Here is a 21,186-nt window from a genome sequence, read left to right as displayed (position 1 = left end):
TATACAGTATTTTTTTTAAACACATCCCATGTGTCCGTCAAGACAGCACATTTTCATAGTGACATACAGTAGGTTTTGGTTGTGACCATAGTGTTCTGTTAGCAATTGTTGAATTAGACTGTCGACAGTTTGTTAATGGAAATGACTTAATAACTCATAAAATCTGCACATAAGCTTATACCAGGGACATATTTTGGAATACACTTTGAACAAATAATCCTGGTTTTGGCATTAATTTCCTATATTCCTGTTATGAAAGACATCTCTGGCTTGTGTTTTGCAGTGTTTAAAGGTTAAGTAAATATTGACACTCTTTCACTTAATAAAATGCTCTTGGTCTTTTCCCAGTCTGCACCAATTTGGCAGTGTACTGACCAAATTTATCTTGTGATATCAAACTGTATTTAGGACATCTACAGTACAGGTTAAACATTAGTGGTGAATATGAGTTTTTTTTGTCTTGGCTCCTCATAATCTAAAAGGATAATACTGTTAATACAGTGGTATATCAGTTTTATGTCTCAAGTTGTATTAGGCCATTGTGGGGAATTTTTGTAAATCAGTAAACAAGACTGTACTGTTTAGGCTGTTTAGTTTTACACAATTTGATGAAAAGAAAGAAATAGGGCTGTCACTTTTTATTCGAAATTCGAATATTCGTTCGAATGTGGGGGGAAAAGTTCGTATTAGAATGTAATGACCTGTTCGAATTCAAGATTTACAGTCTATAAGCGCAACAGACCGTTTGAAGTAGTTCGCCTTGTGATCCAGCAGAGGGCGCTCAAAAAATTCACTGTCAGCTTGACCTATTGCACGCCCTATTAACCCTCGACCTATCAATTCAGCTAGTAATATTATGTTGTTTGCTACGATACTAGCAAGCAAAGCTGTCCTGAGCGGACAATCACGACACCAAAGCTGTCTGTCGACTTTGTACAAAGCAGCTGTCTTTCTCTACAACGACAACAAATCTGCTACCTGCTAGCTTGCGGCAGCGGAGACTGGAGGGAGGGGTATTCGAATACATTCGAATAAATTGCGTGTCATTTCAAATTCGTTCGAACTTGATTTTTTGAAAAAGTGACAGCCCTAGAAAGAAAACAGAAACTTTCTCTTTCATGACAGTGAAGCTTTGCAATGACATTTTAAGAGTTATAGGACGGCCTTAATCTGTGTTCTCATTGGTTTGTCATAATTCGATCAGACCCATGCAATGAAGTGAAGAGACTTCAGATATCTGTCTGTTTATTCGATCATGTGACCATATGGGCTGGTTAAGCAGCAGCCATTAAATCAATACAGTACTTGGATGTACTTGTAGAACCTTACATTGCTGAAATGTGTGTAACCCTGCCTTTGTAGTTCTTCTTTTAGGGCAATGGTTACCAATAGAGGTCGACCAATACAGTTGTGGATAAAAGTTTCCATACACTTGTGAAGAACATATATCATGGCAGTCTTGAGTTCCAGTGACAGCTCTCATTTTTCTGTGATGGAATGAGTGGAACACATACTATTTTATCACAAAATCATTCATAAAGTTTGGTTCAGTAATGAATTTATTATAGGTCTTCTGAAAATGTGAAAAAATCTGCTGGATCAAAAATATACATACAGTAATTCCAATATTTGGTTAAATGTCTCTTGGCCATTTTCACCTCAGTTAGGCGCTTTTGATAGCCATCCACCAGCATCTGGTAGTCCTCTGGCTGAATACATTTTAACCACTCCCACCACCTTCTTGACAGAATTGGTGAAGTTTAACTACATTTGTTTGCTTCCTGGCACAGACTTGTTTCGTCAGCACAATCCAAGTGTTCTTGATGAGGTTCAAGTCAGGACTTTGGGAAGACCATTCCAAAACCTCAATTCTAGCCTGATTTAGCCATTCCTTTACCACTTTTGATGTGTGTTTGGGATCATTGTCCTATTGGACCACCCATCTGCACCCAAGACCCAATCGTCTGCTGATAATTTAAGGTTTTCCTGAAGAATTTGGAGATAACCCTCCTTCTTCATTATTCCATTTACTTTCTTCTGTGGATGGAAACTTTTGACTACGACTGTTTCTTTTTTTGGTTATCAAGGAGGCCAATAACCAATATTTGGAACTGATATGCATTTACAGTAAGTGTGAAAATGTTTGTGTCAAAATTTAGAGTTTGACATACCACAAACTCCAACACAAAGCCTAGCTGAAATGCCTGTACTCGAGTAAATGTACTTGGCATTAATCAAACAACAAATAACATGAGTTGTATTTCAGTCTCACGTTTTTCAGGCACAGAGTCACACAACAGCGCTGGAAGTGGCTGGTAAATAAAATATAGACAGAGAGATAGAGGCTATATATTGCCTGGCTAGGTCAACAGGACGGACAAACAGACCGGAGAGAGATTGACTACAAGCACATCAACTTAATGATAACATAGACACCACAAGTTTACCTGAAAACATAGGTGTAGTGCTAGTATAATCTGGTTGAAGGTTAAAATATTAAAGTGCTGAAACTACTTAGTTTTATGGTATTTTTTGAACGAAGGTACACCGATACGGGGACCTCTGGATCGATCTAAATGTACAGTGAACCAGTTGATGGGCCAATTTTAAAGGCGTGAATTGGTTGAGTGAAGCTGCTATGCTGCTTCTTTCTCACAGCGTCATCAAACTCTCGTAAAAGTTCAAAGGTCAGCACAACACTCTGGCACAGAAATGTTAGACAAAACCAACATGTCCGTCATCGGCAACAAGATTTACAATGCACCGTCAAATCTAAAATCAAAAGTTTGGAAGAGATTTGGATTTTATAAGGATGGAAAGTTGGACAAAAAGCAGGCCGGTTGTAAACTCTGTAGAAAAGTGTTTAAGTACAGTAGTAGCACAACAAATTAGCGTTCGCCTGGTGAGATGGCATGGTGAAACCTGTGCAGACAACGAAGATGCAAGACAAAGACACAGAGATTAAACACTTTTTCCAGCTACAACTTAGTGAAGTCTAACGTTATCATGGCATCCATAGCCCATTTTATTAAGGACATGCTGCTATCATTAGCTGTATTCTGGGACTGCTGGTAGTACTACACACTAGGGGTGTAACAATACATGTATTTGTATTGAATTGTTTCGGTACAGGACGTTCGGTTCGGTACAGGGCTGTGCACGGGTGAGTTTCCGGAACGGAAGTTGCGTGTGTTTATTTTCTGCCTGCAGCTACACGTGCAGCCCGTTTACATCATGGCTAATGCTAGCGCGAAACCAGAGCTTAAAGGCCCTCCCTTGTCGCTTAAGTCTCCTGCTTGGGAACACTTTGGCTTCCTGGTTAAATATTGCAACAGAGAAAGACGAGTCCAGCACGGCGCAGTTCCGCCGAACAGCTGGAGAAACGAAACCGAGGAATTCCCGTGATAATTACATAATCACACACGACTGCAGTTATACGTGTTATAAACATAACAACACAAAGTGTTCCCGACTGAAGGATTAGAAGAAGAGTGCGTATTTGTCTCTTTTTTGAGGTTTTTGTGCTTGTATCAACACGGAGTGTTTTATTTTGAAAATCAACCGGATGCATTGTTGTTGTTACGTGTCAGACTTCCTGTCTGCTCTGTGCTAAATTTGGCTGACTTTCTGCGTTGTGCCGCGGCACTTGAAACGGCACCACCCAAGTGTGAATATCACTGCTACAAGAAAAAAAAAATGACCTTAGTGCAAACGCAGCTGACTTTGGCAATCAAGCAGCCTCTCCCTAGCAACTCAGACCGTATGAACAACACACCAGTGCAAACCTGGCAGAGGGACTAAATTGTTGGTTTACAAAAGTTCCGAATAAACAACAAGCAAATTTATGTTTTGCATTTTGTTCCCGTACTGTAACGAAAATGAACCAAACCGTGACCTCAAAACCGAGGTACGTACCGTGATTTTTGTGTATTGTTACACCCCTACTACACACTGTAAACTGATTTTATACACAGATTTTTACTAGGAAGCAGGTGATACAGACAGTCAGGGACATCCAGTTCCAGAGAGGTCCAATGCAGACAGATCCAGTTCAGAGAGACAGTGCTCATGGAGATCCAGGATAGTTGTTCCTCAGATCCAGGATGAGACAACAATAGTAAGAAAAATATGTATGAATTCTCGGCCTGGAGGGTGACCGTAGCGGGGACTTGTCCTCCTTGTCCACAGGACCGTTTTTCTATTACGTGACTAAACATGAGTCTTGAAACAGATGAAAGTGATCACGACAAAACAGTAAAACACAACAGATGTTTGAAAGTACAAACAGGATGAGAGAAATCCTGGTGGGATTTTCGTCTCTCAGATTGGTTCATCTGAATCAAATCAAATCTCCCTATCTGACTGCTCAGTTTTTCACTAAAGAATAAACAGCATTCTGTGGAGCAGAATACATTTTTTTTTTGCGTATTTCCTATCTTGGTCATCATCCTGTGTTGCCCTTTAATTAATCTGGACCACTGATGATTTGGATTTTAAGTGTCTGTCCAGAGGAAGTGCTGTTCTCCAGGCTCCACAGCAGCGTGAGACTGTACTCATGTTGTGGCTGCAATCTAAATAGCCTTGCTGTATTTCCAAGTTGCTATGCTCACCTGTGACTAAGTGCCATTTTGTGACCTTTAGCACGAGCAGTACAAATGCCATGACACTGCTGGGGCATGCTCTCATTTTAGATTCTCAACGCTAAGTACGCTAAGTCAAATGTGCTCATGGTTCATGTTGAGTGCAGTGAGGTGGGATGTTGAGGGCTCAGATTAGCTCCAAAGGAACTCCAGAGATGTAAATATTGTATTTGATGTACCCGCGACAGCCAATGGCAGCCTCAGCTTCAGCACCATGGAAAACGCTCTGCCAGTCCCCGGTTGAGGAACCACCAGCAGTACCAGGGCTGCGGTTTAATAGTCACCTCCTAAGTCCTTTCTTAACTACTTCTCTTAACCCTGATGGAACACGTCATGACTGAGGTCAAAGAAAGGAGAATGCAAAAGGATTTAGGAAAAGGACTGCTGTGCAGAGAATCCGACTGCACTAGACTAAGTAATTGAATAATGTGATGCCGGATGTTATTGACGTGGGTCTGCTGTTGTGAAACTACATTCTGAAGATGAACTACAAGAAGTGCACCTTTGATTATTTGCCCCATACGTTCTTATTGTGCTGTTTCATTGAGGGTATATGAACATGACAGCCAGGTGAAAAATACTTTTTCATTAAGGGTACTGAGGGGCTGCAGCAACACCTTAAACAAGGCATTATGAAAACCATCAACTGATTTAAAAAAGTGTTCAGAATCGTAGCAAAAAAAGAGAGGGATGTGGACGAATGGATGAAGGAGCATAAGATAGAATGTCGACGTGATATAAAAACTTTGGTCATAAAGACTGTAAGACTACAATTTTGTGTTTTTTCAGTGAACTGTATGAATATACATCAGACTGTCCACAGTGACGACAGACTGATATAGTGTTAATACGCATTAAACATCTGTATCCTCACTGCGCTGCAGTATTATAAACTATATTACACATCTGTATCCTCACCACGCTGCAGTATTAAAAACTATATTAAACATCTGTATCCTCACTGTGCTGCAGTATTATAAACTATATTAAACATCTGTATCCTCACTGTGCTGCAGTATTATAAACTATATTAACATCTGTATCCTCACTGTGCTGCAGTATTACAAACTATATTAAACATCTGTATCCTCACTGTGCTGCAGTATTATAAACTATATTAACATCTGTATCCTCACTGTGATGCAGTATTACAAACTATATTAAACATCTGTATCCTCACTGTGCTGCAGTATTATAAACTATATTAACATCTGTATCCTCACTGTGCTGCAGTATTATAAACTATAGAAACATCTGTATCCTCACTGTGCTGCAGTATTATAAACTATATAAACATCTGTATGTATGATGAACACATTTAAGAACCTTGAAATGTGACTTGATTGTTCTTCAGGCTGTTGTTCAGGCTGATACAGGCTGGATGTGTATTGTGCAAAGTTGATCGTTTGTTTTTGTTAATAAGTGTTGCTGCTGCTGCATAGAATTTTGGGACAGAATAATCTCTTTTCCTTTGTTAAAGGATGGTCCAGCATTCTCTACGCTAAAGGAGATGCGAAAGGAGGCATTGAAGCACTTTTCCTTCAAATTTAGGGAATTCAGACTTACCTTGACTGCATCCTAACCACTTTGGGTCATTTCACTCAGTTAGGAACAGCCCACAGCAAAAAAGACTGTTGACAATATCTGTCAAAATAATTGCAATACGAATTTTTTTTATCACACCCTAGCTTTAAATATTTACCTGTTTGTAACTGCATTAGCACACTAAATTTTATAAATCTATCTAAATTGACCTATATTAATCCGAAGCAGGTTTTTGAGCTTTTACCCAGCTGAAAAAAATAGTAAGTAAAAGCAGTGGCTGTCTGGAAGAACTGGAAATTAATTTTAAAACATTTGGTAGTTATGGGAAGTGATGAGCAATAACATTTAGTATGTTGTAGCATAACTTTTGTTCATTAGCTTAAAGTACAGGTTCCAGGTGAAGGATAGGTTCCCCCCTTTACATTCAAGAAGACTACCAGCCAGTTCCTCACCTCTTGTTCTTCCTGCGTTTGAATAGCTGTTTGGGCACATTAGGTTATTTGGAGACTGCAGTGTAAAACATGTGCAAGGAAGAGAAATGAATCAAACACAGTGGTGAGATGGGAGTCAGTAGTAGACGCGGCAGGTTAAAGTATCCCAGATAAATGACAGTGAGAGCAGATTTTCCTTTAAGCTGTCATGGCGGCTGAGCACCCTGAACACGTCACTAAAAATAACTCAGTCATACTAAGAGGACTCACTACTCCATCTTCCTCCTCCCTTCTCACGGCTCCTCTCAGCTCTGTGTTCTTTGTCACCATGGCAACGAGAGCTTCACAAGGAGTCTGTGTGCAGATTGGTTGGTTCTTAAGTAATGAAATGACCAGCCTAGCTAAAAACAGCCTATGAGATGGTGCCGTATTTACATTTGTTTCATTTGGAAAACAACATGCTCTCCAGTGACACATCCAGAAACATCAGTTCACTGCAAGAGAGTCAGATTACTGCATTCAGTAATGTCTTTATTCCTTGTGTTTCAACCACACTGCTGCTCCTTTACTACACATACGCACAACCAACACTCTAGGGATTATAACAGTGCAAATGCATTATTTATAAAAGAACATTTAATGGATTCTATACAAAATACTTTTTGTTTTTTCTGTATCTGTTCACTATCCTTACAGGGGAATTGTTTTTTGTGCTCTATAACATCATTTGGGTCTTGTTTTCCTGAAAGGACCAAACCAAACAAAGTTGTGCTCATATTAATTGTACCAAATTTGACACGGCACTTCCTTGGGTCCTCAGCAGCAAACCTGCCAAGTGCAGGGACACAGGAAGTCAGTCATAGTTGGGGGTTCTAAGGGGTTGACCTATAGAATGACGTCATGTCACGTCAATGGTGCGTGACAATAATGTTTTTTTGTATTACAGTTTTTTTCAATTGCTAAGACGCATTGGTCGAAACTGAAGCGACATGTTCAAAACTCTTAACACAGTCTGCATTTCCATCTTGCAGCTCAGCTCAACAGTTAATCTCATGCCCAAAAGTGTGTCTCACCAACAAAACACTTCATACTTGTCTCAAGAGAAGCTCATTCAACAAAACACTAGCACATTGTCTCACTTTGGAAACACACACAATCACTCTTAACAAATGGAACGACAAAATACTAACAACAAAGAACATTACATCAAATACATCTTATATTTCAAGTTTGAATGATTTTTGGTAAATCAGCATTTTATATAGGATCTTTTGCACTTTAATGGTTCTAAATTATTGTATATGCTGTAATATATTGCACCAACACTGAATCAGGAATGCAGAGATTTATTCAAGAACATTTGTGCTTTTGCATAACTACTTCAGGACCATACAAAAAATAAAGATTACGTAAACAGAATAATGCAGATTCTCAGAATTCCAGGGGTAGAATACAAATTACAGTAAGAGATAAAACTAAACTCCTTCCTCTCCTGGCTGCTCTTCTCTCTCTACCAACTTCACCCGCTGCTCTTTGATCCATACTTGCACAGGAAAAAGAATCAGAAGCCACTGCTTTTGTATATGCTTTCTAATGAGGCCAAACGCAGATCACCTGAATCAGTTTTCAGCTGAAAACTACCATCAGCTGTTTGGAATTGCATCTTTGTTTTATTTATTTTTATTGTCAATATTTTGATATAATTTTCAATAGATTTCAATGTGGCTGCAGCAGAAATTCCCCATGTTTTTCCCCTATCATTCTGTTTTGAGTGTGTTTTTAACTGTTTTGAACAAAGTGTGTTAGCATTTGAAAAATGTGCTGTTAAAGCATAGTGTTTTGCAGGTGTGAACTAGTGAATGAGAAAAGACTTCATCCATTTCGGTGACTGTGGTCACTGAATGCACTTCGTCTGAAAGCAATGAAAAGTGAGACGCAGTTTAGCCCACATGCGTTTCTGTTTTGCAGACTGTGTTAAGAGTTTTGGACATGCCTGTAGTGGCGGATTCCTCCTTTCTGTTTTAAAAGCCACCTGAATGGTACGAGCTGACTTTGTTCTGACGCGTGTCCACTTTCCTTCAAAAATAATCCACTACTCACAGGTCTGCAGTTGATGTCCATTTATTAGCAGGATTCCATGGTTTAAAAACATCAACACAAAAAGAAAACGTATCCCGTGATCCAAATTTCACGGTCAAAAAACATTTTGCGTCCGGCTCGTCTCATCCTGAACAAAAGCAAAAGGCTGCCATACACACCTGTGCTGGCTGACCTGAATAAGTAAGACTCCACCTACAATCAAATATCTTCCAGACAGGTATAGATTAATCAATAAATTAACATAAACAAACCACTTACGTGTATTAAAATTAATACATTTAAACTAAAGCCTTAATTTGCTGACTTAAATATAAACTCTTCAAATAAGTTTGAAATGGCTTCTACAATGCCGCTTCAGTTTCGATCAGTGAGTCTTAGCAATCGAAAAAAACTGTAATTTGAATGGCCAGGATGACATGTATCTAATCGTTATTAACAAAAATTTACATCAATTTTAGAGGTTTTGCACTACAGCAGACGGCAAACTTGGAACACCAACACATTATAGGTCAAAGCAGCCACATAAACCACAGCAACAACAGCAAGGAGATGAAGAGGGAGAGAAAGTCCCCATACTCCTTCATAAAATCACTCAATTTTGTGAGTTGAGGAGTTAGGAGAAACTTTATAACCTTTGTGAAGCGCTGTTTCTGACAAATTCTGAATTACTTAACAGCCCTGAAGCTGCTTATTTTAGCACATGCATTAGATTATATGTCGACTGTGCAATATCTCTTAATAGTTAAAACAGATGGTAGTAGAACAGTGGCTTCAATGTAATATAAAGAATATCTGGTTTTATCTAAATTCAAATGTAAAGAATATTTTTTTCTGTTGCAAGAATAGCGTATAAAAAAACAAGTTGTGACCTCTGTGTAAGAGCTTCAGATAATGTTTTCATTAGAGATTAGTTGACACTGGTTTCTGCCTGTCTGACATTAACAAGTCTGTATTGTAGGTGTTTGATGTTAAATTGATGACACAGAGTGGTATTAGGTCTAGGCACAGCATGTTGACATTTGCATTTAAGCTTGTGTGATTTATGTGACACTGAGCTCTGGGATGTGAGACTGTGTGTGTGTGTATGTGTGTGTGTGTGTGAGAGATAACATTTATCAGTCAGCATGTGGCTCTGCAGATGCTGGCGTAGTTTCACAGAGTATACTCGGCTCTAATAGGTCATTTTGTTGTATTTATCCAGACTCATCAAAGCTGATCCAACATCAAATACTGTGTTCACAACACCTGCTCTCAGTACTAGTGTCAGGGTCGGAGCCATAGTCTTCTCATGTGTGACTGTTGAGTTATTTCAACCAAAGGAAATGTTTCATCAGCGGAGTGTGAGGAGTAGATGATGAAGGGGCAGAAATTAGCTGCTTTGAGGCGAAGCTGAATGCACTGTCAACAGTGCTCAGTGCACTGATGACATCTTATTTTATGACACCACTGAATGTTAAGTGCTCAAACAAAATACCTGACTGTGCATTTATACCAACAGATTAGTGAGTTAATGTCACAAGAAACCCAAGAAACCCATTCAGTTAACTACAAAAATGAGACATTGTGCTGGGAATCTTCATTTTACATGTAGCAGTAGACTGCAGTCCTTTATAAGAACTGAAAAGGGCATTGGGCATAAGACTATATATAGCATGAAAGTTCATTCTTGACCTTGTGATGCAACAATTCTAGATTTTGACGGAACAGTAAAAGTCTGAGGGTCACAGTTACGCAGGACCCAAACGCAAGACAGCACAGCGGGCAGGTTGAAAAAAACAATTGATGCACACATACAAAGGCAGGCAACAACCAGAGCAAAAACTCAACAAACAAAAATGTACAAATCAGGATGATGCAAAGAACACAGGCAGCAAATGCAGGTAAGAAACGAGGCACAAAACACTTGGGTTGTAGAACAGATGTGAAAACGCAGACGAACCAACAAGGACTGAGGATAAACACCAAGTTAAATACACTGGTGCTAGTTAATAGAATGAAACACAGGTGAAGAAACGACATGAAGTTTAAAACATGTCACATGAGAAGGATCCTTCAACATAAAACAGGAAATAACTAACTCAAAACCCTAACACTGAGGAAAAATCCTTTTTTATCTGTTTCACAATTACAATGCATTCATTTATTTCACTTTGGATGTGTAAAGAGGTTTTTACTGCATGTGTTTCCACATTTTTTGTTGGTTCTTATTTAACAGTTGCTGTCTTTCGAAACTGCATTAATACAGTAACCAAAGAATATGGTACAAAATAATCAAGAGAAATAAACAATAAGTCAAGTCAAAGTGCAGTTCTAGTGAAAATGAAATAAATAAATTGAAATAATCGCTCAGCAGCTTGAGTGGATTACATGCTATTTTGGTGAGTGTTAATTTATAAATGGTGCAAAGCTCGTTTTCCTGTTTTTTTTTCCACTGGCATACTGTAAATTACACTGAAAGCCCAACTCTTGCTACTTTCTTGACTGTATTGTGATTAATTCCCTACCACTCTGAGATACATTAGGAAGCCTGCCACTAAAGATTTTGACGTCGGTGTTAGGGATGTCCCGATCCCGATCCCGATCACGGGATCGGGATCAGGGCCGATATGGGCATTTTTTCACTGATCGGGATCAGCAATTTTGAATGTGGTACCAAGCCCGATTATTTTTACATCAGCTGTCGTCAACGGAGCACAATGTGTGACAGAATGCAGACGCGCGCGTAACGTTAGTCTGGAGAACCTGTGGATAAAATGTCTGCAGTGTGTAAATATTTCAAATTAGAAAGCGAAAGCGAAAGCAGTCCAACAGCGACACGTAACATCTGCAATACGACCGTTTCGCGAGCTGGTAACAAAAGAGCTGCATTTAATACTACAAATTTGATACGGCACATAAACAAAAACATGAGTTCACTCAAGCAATACAGGCAAAGGCACCGAAGCAACAAACACTCGTGGATACTTTCAAAAGGAAAGAGAAATATCCTCGAGTCAGCGACATGGCCACAAATATTACAGAGAAGGTCATTGAATTCATCGCTCTGGATAACCAGCCCATCTCCGTGGTAGAGGATCAGGGTTTAGTTACTGACTTTGTTTACTTGGTGTTTTTGTGAAAAAAAACAACTAATGAAAACCAATGTTGCAATAATAAGAAAGAGCCATATGAAGGTATTTACTTTGTTTCAACAAAATAAAAAAAGCTATTAAGAACAGCTTGGATGCATGTGATTTTTTCTTAATGCAGCTGTATTATCTAGGAAAATATTAGTTAGGGCTAAGTATCTGATCGGGACTTGGTATCGGCAGATACTAAATATTAAATGACTCGGATCGGGATCGGGGTAAAAAAAACCTGATCAGGACATCCCTAGTTGGTGTATTACCTCAACTTGAGCATGTGTAGCTGGATGGTTGTCTTGAAGTTGTTGCCGTTAATTTGAGGGTGTTGGACCATCAGCATCAACATTTCTTTGGCAAGTTTGGATATTCGTCTTCTTGAGCAACACCCCGGTTGTTCTTTGTGTTTTCAAAATGGTCCCATACTGACAACTTAAGGCTTTTTTTTTGGCAGAACCAAAGCTTCAGTGTTGGGTCCATCGGCCAAGTAGCCCTCCTCAAACACTAATGCTGGGATCTGGTGGTAGCATGGATTATTTTGCTTACCTGAACTCGTTGCTGCTTTGCATTTTTAGCTGTTGCACAAGCTTACACACAAGACATTTTGAACCGCAGTTAATAGTGAAATCGGTTAATTGCTGCATGTCTTCCTTGTAAGAAGTAGTTCAACAACTGAGCAAACTCATCAATAGTAAATGGAGTTAAACTGCTATAATCTATATTTTTACATGGACAGTGGTACAAATGATTATATGTGATAAAAGATGTTGCTTGTGGTTACAAACCTACAGAGAATTATCACCTGACTTTACAGATCATGTTAGCTCTATGTGGTATGTTGTAGGTTACTGTATCTGACCTCATAAAGACAATGGTGTGTATACAGCTTGTTCTCCTACAGTACAGATTTAAGTTCGTTACCAAATTTAGTAGATGTTTACTGAGGTTTGAAGGTTTTTTTCTTATTGAACTATGATGAGCTACATGATGTTGATACACAAAATTGCTGCAGTACCCATTTAACAACTAGTATAAAGTACTCCAGCAATTGTGTGCAGTTTAGTCATTTTAACACTTAAACCAGTATTCACTTTTGCTACTCAGAGTATTCAAATTATTAGTGTGCATGTCAAACCCAGTGACTGACCTTATGATTCACTTGTTTCTTGCTTCTTATTATCTTTACCTCCATCTAGGGTTGCAAAGATATACCGTTCTCAAGGTATACTGTTTGATGAATGTTGATAATTATCATACATTATCGTGTGCATTTGCTTATATACAATATTGAATTCTACTGAGCTAGTGTTAAATAAATATTTCAGGTTTAAATCAAGTGTCATCAGTCAGGGCATAATATTTTATGAAATAATAATAAAGTGCTTGTTCAACTAAGAAACCCTTCTGTTGTCATTGTGTTAAGGGTCATTGTATTGATGATAATACTTAAAAGAATTGTGTAATACCGTGAAACCATGATAATTTCTGAGACAGTAATCGTACTTTGAAAATCTCATGCCATTCCAACCCTACCTTCGTCTGTTGGTGCTGTTTGGTTTTATGCCTCTCTGTACTCATCATCTTCTCTCATCACATTAAATCATTCAGCTAACATTGTAGTCCACACAGCCACATCACTCATGTTTGTCCCAACTCATTTTAGAATGATGGGCCTATTTAATATACAGCAGTGCTGTACTCAGACGGGTGAACCAATACTTCATGCCCGTGCTCAACTAGTTTGGTTTTTCAGTTGAGGGTCTTGAGATAGAGGGAGCCATACTGTGTCCATATTGTAAAGATCTCTGAGGAAAACTGGTAATATGTAACTTGAACTTCTGTCTCCCACAGGTGAAGAAGTTGACCAGATACCTGGATCCTAAGGCTCATGGGAAGATCAACTTCAAAGACTTTTGTCATGGAGTATTCGCCATCAAAGGTAGGAAATGTGTGGTATATGTAGATGTACACATAGAGGTTTAGCAGATAATTAGCTGAATACTGCATTTCATCGTGCCCTTTCTCTCCCTAAATACAATGTGTAGTGAGCTTTAGAGGTGCTGTAGCTGAATCTTGTTACCTTTGGACAGAGCCAAGCCAGCAGTCTCCCCCCCATATCCAGTCTTTATGCTAAACTAAGCTAACTGGTTGCTGGCTATTGCATCATATGAGAGTGGTGTCAGTCTTCTCATTTAATGCTGCATTCCATTGCAAGTCCGAAATTGGTATTTCTGGGTCGGTATTCCCGACTTCTAATCTATAAGCATCCCACTGCATCTGCTCGGGAAAACATGGATGAAGTTTGCAAACTTCACAGTAACTACAGCAGCTGATTTAATAGTTGATGGCACTTTAAAAAAGACAGGAGGAGTCACGCCTAACACATACTGTCAAAGACTTCTATTGAGAACAGACACTATATGAAGTAAGGAGTGATGAAGTGGTTAAAAATAATTTTTCACTATGTGCACAGCCATACTGCTGTGATGTCTGCCGAGTTTCTGACTTGGAAATCCGACTTGGATGACCGTTCCATTGCACTTTTCCTGGGGTCGTTTTCTTTCGAGTGTAGCATAACTCTTGGCAAAAAAGTTAATTAGTGTTTTGCCCCAAAATGTCAAACTATTCCTCAGACTGAGGATAATCTCATCTCACCTTGAAACACTACAACCTTCTGTCTTTCTTTTCTTCCTTTTTCCTTCCTTCCTGCCCTCCTCTTGCTAGGCTGTGAGGAGATACTGAAGATGCCTGTGGGTCCTCGCAGTGTAACCTCCAACCATCCGTCTGTCACTGACAATGGTTACATATATCAGGTACAATCTATATTCACTCCATATTTAACATACAAATAAAGGTTAAGTTTGACTTCAAGGGTAAGTCATAATGTCCATCCATATATAATTAGAATTTCTGCCACTGTGGGTTAACAGTTAAAACAATAACAAAAGACAGAGTTTGATGACTTTGTGAACTAGTGTGGGATCATGGGAATTGTCTATTGTACAGAACGTGCAGCAAACAACAACAAATAATTGTGCTCCAGGATACAAAGCAATACAAAGTACAGTGGTTAGCTAGCTAGGTTGCAGACTTCCTCACTCTCTGACATATCATCTGGTGTAACCCCCGATGCCCAGAAGTTGCAGCAACTAGAGGGGATAAAGGGATTTGATGCCATCGACAGGCATCAAATGACTTGGACTTAGACAGATTTTATTGTCATTCTGTGAGCAACAAATGAACACAGAACGAAATTTCGTTTCAGAGGCTCAGCATAGAATTAAAATGAAAGTATATCAAAAAATACCAAAATAAGAAAATAAATATCAAAAACAGAAACATACTAAAAAGTGCAAATTATTGATAGTGACATAGTTGAGTTAAGAATAGACGACAATTGTCACTTAGAGTTCAGCAGTCTGATGACATGGGGGAAAAAGCTGTTATAGAGCCTTGTGGTCCTGCACCGAAAACAGTCCATGGTGAGGGTGGGAGGAGTCTCTGATAATATTCCCAGCTCTGGACATGCAGCACTTGGGAGCAATGTCCTGAATGGAGGGGAGTCCTCACCACTCCTCATATTCTTCCAGTCAGAGGCTTTGCGGCTTCCACACCACATGGAGTTGCAGCTGGTCAGGATGCTCTCTATGGTGCTCCTGTAGAATAAAGTGAGGATGGGCGGGGGCAGGAGGGCTCTCCTCATCCTTTGCAGGAAGTGCAGACGCTGCTGTGCCTTCTTGACCAGTGCCGCAGTGTTCACAGACCAGGTGAGGTTGTCTGTGATGTGCACCCCCAGGAACTTGGTGCTGCTGACCACCTCCACAGCCGTGTTGTTGATGAGAAGTGGAGCGTGGCTGGGCTGCTTCTTCCTGAAGTCGACAATGATCTCTTTGGTTTTGTCCACGTTCAGGATCAAGTTGTATTTTCTACACCAGCCCACCAGCTGCTCCACCTCCTCCCTGTAAGCCAGGTCGTGGTCATCCCTAATGAGGCCCACCACTGTTGTGTCGTCCGCAAACTTTCTACAGTGTGATTGGTGGTAGCCCTTGGGACGCAGTCGTGAGTCATCAGAGTGAACAGCAGGGGGCTCCGGACTTGAGGGATGAAACAATGAATGAAACACATTTGAAAAAATTATAGATTTCTCTGGTTTGACCATTATTGGAAACAATGGGATGATGTACAAACACAACTCAACAGATTATGTAACAACAGTTTAGTCGTTTGTAGGTATTTTAATGCGGACATATTGTGCTTTTACGAGAGCGGGTTGCGGTGAAAGCAAGCTAAGCAAGGTATTCCAGACGTCCTTCTCCCCAGAAGAGAGCTAGAATTTGGAAACACCATGAGTATTTCTATTTTGTATCATACCTTATTCTTCATAATTTGTTTTCCCTGGAGGAGCTTAGGTTTAGAGAGACAGAAATTAAAAACTCATCTGTCAAAAGCTTGACATACCGCTATTTTTGCTTATTTCAATTTTTGTCTTTACTTCAGTATTTATTTATTTTTTGTCATCCCTAACATTATATCTATGTGACTCTTTTCTATGATAATGCAATATATCATAAATGACTATGTTCCAGTGCATGACTGCTTATGTCTGCTAGAGATCAGCCCAGCTGAACAGTTGCTTAGCAACGAGAAGAGAGAGAGCGAGAGACCGGATGAGCGAGAGAGAGACAGAGAGAGAGAGAGATGGAGGTGTGGCTTTGTTTCGGCTAAAGCATCAGTGTGTTTTCAAATGAATGACTGAGCTGCAGTGATACATGTGTGTGAGAGATGCTGATGTTCAAGCTTCCAATACACTGAGCCTTTAAGCTTCAGGAATACAGTGGATTTAGGTCCTACCTCTGCCATAAAGGATACCATATGTTTTTTTGGATGAAACTCACACACTCACACAATGCTGTGACTGGTGGCTTGGGACTGGAGAGGAGACACGTGGCATGCGCACTTGATTGGTAAGGTGTGTGTGTATGTGCGTGCGGGTGTGCATGTATGTGTGTTGGTTCATGGTTTTAGAGTGATAGAGTCTTGGCAGTAAAAAGCAGTATTTTGAAGATTAAACTGCTAAAGCTCCTGTTCACTCATGGTCCACCCACACAGGTGTTTTCACCTAGTCTGGCTAATTAGACCTATTCTCAGGAGTTTCTGTGTGTGCACAGGCTGAGCTTGATTGACATCTTCCTCAATCTGCTGTAAGCAATGTTGCACCTGTTGGAGCAGGACAGCTTCCACCTTTATCTTTCTCAGTGGCACGTGCAGTTGGGTGCTGGGCTTTGTGAATTCACACAGGTGTTTTGAGTGAATCTGCTGAATAAAAAAAGGGGGCTTTTGGTGGAGAGAATTAAAACTGAAATTTGTTGTTGTCTCTGGCAGCCCTTTGTACAAAAGATGACATTTTATTGCCATACTGTACAACTAGACTAGAGAGCATCGCCTTTCCTCAGGCTGTGAGAGCCCTCAATTCATCCTCAGTACTCAGCCATAAAAAATAGTTTTAGTTTTATGACTTATCAGACATATCATCAGAATGACTTATTATTTGTTTGAAACCTTTGGCATTTTTAGTTAGCAGCTCTGACTCTACCTACGCCCCCTTTAAAATGAACACAGACTTTGCTAAAGGGCGTTACTCACAACTCATAAGTGTAATGCAAGCCTTAAAACTGCATATACATCATGGAAGAAGTTGGCACAAAAAACACAAATGTCACTAAGCAGCACATGATTGAGTTTCAAATATATTGAATTGTAAATGGGGAGTGAACACCAAACCCTACAATTCATTGAACTATTAAGTAAAGGACTATGATTCTTTACTTAACTTAATTTTGAAGCTCTTAGGGTAGTGTTCAGTGCCATCAACTTCACTTGCATCAGTTTTGTTTCATTGTACAGTCAGCATTAGAGAAAACACCCCTGAAAGAACTTATTCTCAAAGAGGGCAGTGCAGTTCATCTAAATCTTAAAATATTGTGACCAGAATCCCAATATGGACAGGTGCGATATTCAAATCACAGAAGCTGCAATCTTTTGATATATATCCACTCTATGTAAAAAGAGCATTAAAAATGAAAATTTTGATTCAAGAATGATCATTCCTGATCTGCCAAATTAATAGCACTATGATTTTTTTTTTACTCATATCGTGCAGCCCTACTCTCAGCTTACTTTAAAAATCCTCAAATCAAAATTTCCTCTTCACCACAGACAAAAACATGTGTATAATTGATGAATGAAAGCTACACAGAGGTCCCTAAGAGACTATACCATGTCTGCTGGAATGTGTGGATATATGTGTGTGCACCCATTTACAAAAAAAAAAATGTAAAACAACAAGAACTAATAAGTACAAACGAGAGGACATAATCTGTTTCCGTCATTGCAGATGAAGATGTGTATATGTGTTCATGTGTGTGAGACACCTCAGCTGGGTGGAGCCAGACAGACAAGTGCATAATTAATAACACACAGATCTGGGGCATGCTACATCCCACTCCGTTTCTGATAAACCAACCCAGGAGACCATCTCCAGGTCAAATGCTAGACGTGTACTGTCAGTCTACAATTTTACGACAGAGTGTTAGTTGTCCCTTTATTCTCCACAAGAAATATGAAAATTATGGTGGAGTGTTGAGGATGAGTTTAAGAGTGTCACAGCCTGCGGAAAAAAGCTGCTCTGTCCCTGCAAGTTTCAAGGTAACCAGTACGAGTTTACATGCATTTATAACTTTTTATTGGCTGTATTCGAGCGGATTGTAATATGAAAAGTGAGACCTTCCCTGTCCTCTCTGTTACCTATACAAGTCTGTGGATGATGTGTTGAAGTAGTTTAATGCTGCTGGACTGTGGATTTCTTTGTAAAGGAATCAGGTCAGATTCCCACAACAGTCAAAAGGATGTGACTTTATGCACGTTTTCGAGTGCCTCATCTCAGAGCTTCTCTCTGCTCCGCTAACAGAAAGCAACAGTAGCTAACGTTAGTTTTGCAATTAGTGGTCCAATTAATGTTTATTTTGTTTTTTGTATGTAGAACGGTGAGGCCAAACTGGGCCCTCCCATTATCATGTGTACACGGTCCTACCCAGAATGCAGTGTGTATGGTGAGGGTTGTGGTGCTGACGGGGAATGTGACATGGACAGCAGCACTGAAAATGGCAACAGCTCCGACTCTTTGGACCCAACACAACATGATGGGTGAGTCTCAACAATATCTGAGGATGTCCTTTATTATGTCTCTGTGAGTGTCAGGAGGAGCTATATGGTGTTTATATCTGTATCACTTGTTGAAAATGAAAATGAAAGATGTTCTGATTCGAGTGTGGTATTTTATCTGATTATTGAAGAAATCAGGTTTGTTCTTAACCACCCTTTCTGCCCTTCCTGCTTTCCAACCCTAGCCGCCTGATTGGCTCCGCGGCTGCGTCTGTCATCTCTGGTGAAGAGCAGTTTGAGGACTACGGTGAGGGGGAGGATGTGGATTTTACTCCCAGCAGTCCTTGTCCTGAAGAGGACACCAGAACAAATGGCTTCTCAGACTTGGGATCCTCCCTTCCCTCCAGGTTTGTGCTCCAGCTAGAAGCTCATGCCCTGAATCTCATATTTTCAAGAAGTATCACTTTTTGTCTTTTTCTTGGCAGACATTTTGACTTGTCGTAGAAGGAAAGTGATGTATCCCTGTTACATACTACTTTCTAATTATAAGCAAGTTTAAGTATGTAGTATTTTGAGACTAGAAAATTCATAAAAATTTAATCATTCTCAAAAAAGTCATGACAGTGTCCACAAGTATCCTGGGTACTGTAGGTAACCAGAGAGGTTACTGGGGAAACGATTATGGGTGATACGTTGGGTACTTGGTGGAACTAACAGAAGTAACAAGGTATCATAATAACTGACACACCTATGACACTTGCAAGACTTTAGAAGCATTAGCTAAGTGGGCCAAGCAATTACAATAGTGTTACTAGTATTCACTCAATAAAGTTGTGAGCCTAGATCTTCATGAATCTGTGCCAACTGCTCTAAGAAATGGGATTATCATCCTTTTGCCATTGAAAATGCCAGTTCCGGTTCAAGTGACAGTGAGAAGCATCCTTATTTTGTGCAAGGTATCGTGGGAGATAGGAGTCAGGTGGATACTGAGGCTGTGTCCCAATTCAGGGGCTGCATCCTTCGAAGGCCGCGTCAACCGTTGTTAAATGGGACGGTCTAGCCTTTGGAGCATTTCCTGGTTGCGTCACAAGATGTTCCCGCCCCTTACCCTTACATCACGATTTCTGCTGCCCAGGCCCGCGAAAGTCGACGATCTGCAACACTTGATGTCGCAATTTTTTTTCTTTCTTTCTTTCTTTTTCGGGCGCACAAAGGATCCTGGGATATGAATGGCCGCAAAGTATAATAGTGGTGCGTCCTCCAAAAAGAGGGAAAAGAAGGCTGCATTTGTGGGGTGCATTTGGAGGAGCCTTCAAATTGGGACAGCCTTGGCGCGGCGTTGTGACGTAATTGGCCTTCAAATGCATCCTTCGAAGGATGCAGCCCCTGAATTGGGACACAGCCTGTATATTGCTTGAGTTTTGAGTTTGGTATTTAGTAATGCTATTGTCCCAAGGTGCAGTACTCAAAGGGAATGGAAGATCTGCTCACAGCAGCAAAACTAAACACAAACTTAGGGAAGTTATTATTATACAAAGACACCAAAGGGTCAATCAAGTTCATACTTGTGTTCTTTGGGAGTTAAAACTCCAAAGAGCAGGAAGATGCAGCATATTTAAGACCTTTTTCATGGAAAACTATCTGACATGTGACAGTAGGTAAGTATATCACTTTTCCACCAAAATTAACTAGTCCACACGTTTTTTAAACGCGGGTACACCCACTAAAAATCGCCTATTGACCCCATTTCCAACTTCAAGGCAGCCCCTCTGTGATTTTTATCTGAAGCGTTACGTTGTACGTCACTGATGTCACGTTTCACGTCACGAATGCGCCTGAAACAGTTGTAACAGAAGAGAAAACAACAACAGACCCAAGCATCTGTAAAACGGTGGATAAATTCTTTTGAGCGTCACAACCCCCGCAAATTATAATTTGAGCCATTCGGTTCAATAACATTTGGAAAGTCTAGAAGAGCCGCGTGATTAAATTATTTTATCCTCATTTAGGTTAGGGCACTAAAATGGAAGGTAGCTGGCTCAGTCGGCCATCCAGGTATTTTCATAGCCGGGAAGTCAACCTTTTTTGGCTTCAAAACACTGAACAGCTCACCCAGGTCTTACGTTTAGATTAAAGCCAAGCCGAGGTGATAAAAACCTGTGTCTACTGCAGAGTCAATTGGGGTGT

At 40.0% G+C, this 21,186-nt stretch overlaps 1 protein-coding gene across 2 annotated transcripts in view; it reads left to right on the top strand.

Annotated features, from left to right (window-relative positions):
* The window catches only part of rab11fip4a (RAB11 family interacting protein 4 (class II) a), a 34,012-nt gene that overhangs the window by 790 nt on the left and 12,036 nt on the right, over positions 1 to 21,186 (top strand). Inside the window, exons 2-5 of one of the 2 annotated variants that reach the window (XM_084372005.1) lie at positions 13,690 to 13,777; positions 14,563 to 14,651; positions 18,878 to 19,041; positions 19,245 to 19,406. In XM_084372005.1, coding sequence (XP_084228131.1) covers positions 13,690 to 13,777; positions 14,563 to 14,651; positions 18,878 to 19,041; positions 19,245 to 19,406 — 503 coding nt within the window. Of the gene's footprint in view, positions 1 to 13,689; positions 13,778 to 14,562; positions 14,652 to 16,580; positions 16,803 to 18,877; positions 19,042 to 19,244; positions 19,407 to 21,186 lie in introns of those variants that run through there. The other variant, XM_084372006.1, reaches the window with a different exon arrangement.

This window comes from Pagrus pagrus (assembly GCF_965226575.1).
Source record: "Pagrus pagrus genome assembly, chromosome: 13".
Classification (NCBI taxonomy): Eukaryota; Metazoa; Chordata; class Actinopteri; order Spariformes; family Sparidae; genus Pagrus; species Pagrus pagrus.
The sequence above is the reverse complement of the archived record's forward strand: the minus strand, read 5'-3'. Positions and strand labels throughout refer to the sequence as shown.